General features: G+C 36.5%; 1 protein-coding gene across 1 annotated transcript; it reads left to right on the forward strand.

Annotated features, from left to right (window-relative positions):
• The first annotated feature begins 2343 nt into the window (after positions 1-2343).
• LOC133067276 (olfactory receptor 4F3/4F16/4F29) lies at positions 2344-3282 on the forward strand. Its single transcript, XM_061158427.1, has one exon. The coding sequence runs from the start codon at positions 2344-2346 to the stop codon at positions 3280-3282; it is 939 nt and encodes a 312-aa protein (XP_061014410.1).
• Positions 3283-4551: the final 1269 nt, after the last annotated feature.

Consider the following 4551-nt stretch of genomic DNA (forward strand, 5'->3'; position numbering starts at 1 on the left):
ATAACCAGCAAAAAAGACACATCAGTACAGAAATATATTAGCAGTGAATAATCACTTTCTCAAATATAATTTTCTATTTTACTAGTCAAATAATCTTTAGCTAGGCAGTCACTTTATATATTTTATTTATTATTACACTAATTATATAATTTAATGTTGATAATGGACATTGTATGGAAATAGTGTTTTGTGGATTTTTATCCTGCTTGATTATTTTCTCCAGAGTCTATCTTTCTCAGAATAAAGAGTCAAGAGCTCTCGGTTCTGGTCCCCAATTCTAGTTGTGTGAACCTGGTTGGAGTCTCATGTTTTTCATGTGATTGATAATCAACTTGGGCAAAATGGCCCATAAATAATTCCATGAAAACTTTCCATCCACACTGAGTGCATATTCTTTTCCTCACCAAAGCTTTGAAGGTTTTTCAACAATTACTAAGCTTCTTGCCCCCATCCTGCCCCCACCATGCCTCCATTACTTTCCCATGTACGTCCATCCTATCAGTCCTCTCCCCTGCTGATTCTCTCTGCCCTGATGAGCAGGAGATAGTGGGTATTCCCTGCCTACTACTCCAAGCCTCAGGTTTATGGCAACACTGTGCACCTTGAGACTGTGGACCGCTGGACTGGGATGCGATAGCATAGTCAGTGTATGTAGATGAGAGTAGAAAGACATTCATGCCAGTGGTGGTGACCCAGAATTGGGGTCCAGCATAGTGACAGCTTCTGTCATGTTTGCAGACTGGGATGAATGAGGGCATCAGTCAGATGGCCCTTTGAATGAGAAGGTCTGGAGCTGTACCTCAAAAAACGGATATAAGTATAGCTGTTCTATTGCTTTTCATTAGGTCTGAAAATAATTAACCTCTAGTAGGTGTTTTCAGGGACTACTTTCTGCTATAGGGAGTGATTGAGATGGGTGTCTGGACACAGAGAAACACGAAACTATTGTCTGCTCACTCTCCACCTCACATATAAATACTATACGTATTCAAGAACTAAATTTTGTGTCATGTTTATATAGTATGCTGCTGCAGCTGCTGCTAAATTGCTTCAGTGGTGTCAGACCTTGTGTGACCCCATAGACAGCAGCCCACCAGGCTCCTCTGTCCCTGGGATTCTCCAGACAAGAATACTGGAGTGGGTTGCCATTTCTTTCTCCTTATATATAGTATGATTTAAGATCAAAAAGAAATCTTCTTTGCCCTCCTAAAATGTGACTTATATTTGATATTCCTATTTTATAATTGTAGATCAAAAGTATGAAATACAAATTGCCTTTAAGATTAAATAACTGAACAGATCCCCAAGCCAAGTAAGCAGGATAATATCAGCTATTAGAAGAGGTAACCATGCAGGCAGTACTGAGTACTTTTAAGGATAGAGGGTTCTCAGTGGACTTAAAGGTAACAACAAACTGAGGCACTGATGAATTACAACTTAATATCTCAACTGTTTCAAGTGCTGACATTAGTACCTTCACATGTATGGACAGAAAGCAAATGTTTTCAGAGATATTTTATGTCATCTGTGACTTTAGGAATATACCTTATTAGAAACTGCAGAAATCACTCAAATACAAATTTATTAGGCCTGGAGAAAGCCTTTCACACTTAGCTGCTGTATGCTCCATTATGAAAGCCTTACTGAGTACTGAGTCCAGTTTAGGGATTTGTAGTCATGAAAAATTATGTGGAAACTAGAGGCACCCAGAATAGCCATGAATATGATAAAATGTGATGCAAAACTGTGTTTGTTTTATTTACTAGACTCTGAATACATTTCCTGTCCTGTTGTACTTGCAGGGCCTCCATTTTTACATATCCTAGTATTTTTATTTATTTAGTCTTAATCTACAGTCTATCCTAATTCAGTGTCTATTCATGTCTTATGTCCCGTTCACTCCAGGTGACAATTGACCAGTAAATGTTTTCCTCTCATCACCACTTTTTGTGAATTGTGAGAAAAGTGGATTATGAGAATATACATAAAAGCATGATGGGATATTTTGGAAATGTGGAATAATCAGTATCAGAAGAGATTTAAACAGCTCTGATGAAGTCATGGACACACTTGAATTTTTGTTCTTGTCTAATGTGTTAATTTGAGAGCAGAGCATTGAAGTGTGAGTATTGATGATGTTTGAAGTATGTTGCAGCCCACACTTTGTGATGATATAATGTTAATTATTATTTTTGTTTGTATATTTGATGAACTGGATAATTGCATACTTTTCATTCATTATGAGAACATTGAAAAATCAGAAATTATCTTCTCCATAATCACACTTTTGTCCTCATTTTCATAGTTATCAATATTTCAGTGGCAGCCCTGTTGGCTGGATCGATGGATGGAGGGAATCACTCGGTGGTGTCTGAGTTTGTGTTTCTGGGCCTCACTCACTCATGGGGGATCCAGCTCCTCCTCCTGGTCTTTTCCTCTGTGCTCTATGCGGCAAGCATGACTGGGAACATCCTCATTGTGTTTTCTGTGACCACCGATCCTCACTTACATTCCCCCATGTACTTCCTACTGGCCAACCTCTCCTTCATTGACTTGGGAGCCTGCTCTGTCACTTCTCCCAAGATGATCTGTGACCTTTTCAGAAAGCGTAAAGTCATTTCTTCTGGAGGCTGCATTGCTCAGATCTTCTTCATCCATGTCATTGGTGGGGTGGAGATGGTGCTGCTCATCGCCATGGCCTTTGACAGATATGTTGCCATATGTAAGCCTCTCCACTATCTGAGCATCATGAGCCCAAGGATGTGCATTTTGTTTTTGGCTGCTGCCTGGGCCCTTGGTGTCAGCCACTCACTGTTCCAACTAGCATTTATTGTTAATTTGCCCTTCTGTGGTCCTAATGTATTGGACAGCTTTTACTGTGATCTCCCTCGGCTCCTCAGACTTGCCTGTACAGATACTTACAGACTTCAGTTCATGGTCACTGTCAATAGTGGGTTTATCTGTGTTAGTTCCTTCTTTATACTCCTCATCTCCTACATCTTCATCCTGTTAACTGTTTGGAAACGCTCCTCAGGTGGTTTATCCAAGGCCCTCTCCACTTTGTCAGCTCACATCACTGTGGTTGTTTTGTTCTTTGGTCCAACCATGTTTGTCTATACATGGCCACACCCCAATTCCCAAATGGACAAGTTTCTTGCTATTTTTGATGCGATTCTCACTCCTTTCTTGAATCCAGTTATTTATACACTCAGGAATAAAGAGATGAAAGCAGCAATGAAGAGAGTATGCAAAAAGCTAGTGATTTATGGGACGATTTCATAAATGACGTGATAAAGTCTTCTCACTTACCCTAAAGTAGCTTTATGCTTCTGTCTTTGGTATTTTAGATCAGGAAATTGAAGCATCAAATTTTGCTTTTTGAGTGTTGTCAGATCTGTAACATATTTCTAAAATGATAAATATATTTATTCCTGTGAGCCATTAAACACTATACCTCTCTATCTATGTAAGTCTCATTTAATTACTTTCAGCAGTGTTTTCAGTTTTTGGTGAATAAGACTTGCATATCTTATTTTGAGATTCATCCTAAAATTTCCATATTTTTGATATGGTTATAAATTTTACTTTTGGGGTTTAATGTAGAATTATTTGTTGTTAACATATAGAAACACAGCAGACTTTTGTTCATTAACATTATGTCCTGCACATTTGCAAAACATTACTTCTATTAGTTTTTTACAGATTAAGCAGGATTTTCTTCATAGATGATCATTTCATTAGCAAATAAAGACATTTTTCATCTTTTATTCTGGTGTGGATTTAATTTATTCATTTTTCTTGCCTTATTACACTTAGCAAAGTCAAATGGTACAGTGTTAAATAGAAGTGGTTGCATTGGACATCATTGACTTATTCTTACTCTTTTGAAAAAAGCCTTCAGTCTTTCATCATTAAATATGATGCCAGTTGTTGGTTTTTAGATGTGCTGTTGATATGATTTTTTTCTTAAAAATATTTTATAGAATTTACCCAATGAAGTCATTTGGGGTAGGAGTTTTCTCTGGAGAAATATTTTCAACTAGAAATTTGATTTTTGGTAGTTTGTTTCTTCTAAGAAACTTTTACATTCATCTTGTGTTTTCAGATTTTTTTTGGAATAAGTTCTTTGTAATATTTTCTTACTACCTAATTAAAATATCTGTAAGATTTGCAATGTTTTTCTCTCTCACTGTGTATATTGGTAGCTTGTATTTTTATTCTTTTTTTAAAAAATGTTTTCTAAATTGTCTTTCCCCTTTTTTTATCTTATCAGCATGGCTAGAAGTTTTTCATCTTTCGTGATGTTCTCCCATTTTCATTTCATTGATTTTTCTCTATTGTTTTGTTTTCTCTTTTCTTAATTTTCATTTTTATTGTTTATATTCTCCTTTATTTTTCTAGTTTAGGGGGAAACCATAGTCATTCATAATGAGACCTTTCTTCTTTTCTAATACATGATTGTAATTGTTTTAATTTCCCTCTAAGCCACTGCTTTAACTGTTTCACATAATTTTTTACATATCTTGTTTCCTGTCATTCAGTTCAAAATAC

This window comes from Dama dama, chromosome 12, assembly GCF_033118175.1.
Source record: "Dama dama isolate Ldn47 chromosome 12, ASM3311817v1, whole genome shotgun sequence".
In the NCBI taxonomy this organism is placed as follows: Eukaryota; Metazoa; Chordata; class Mammalia; order Artiodactyla; family Cervidae; genus Dama; species Dama dama.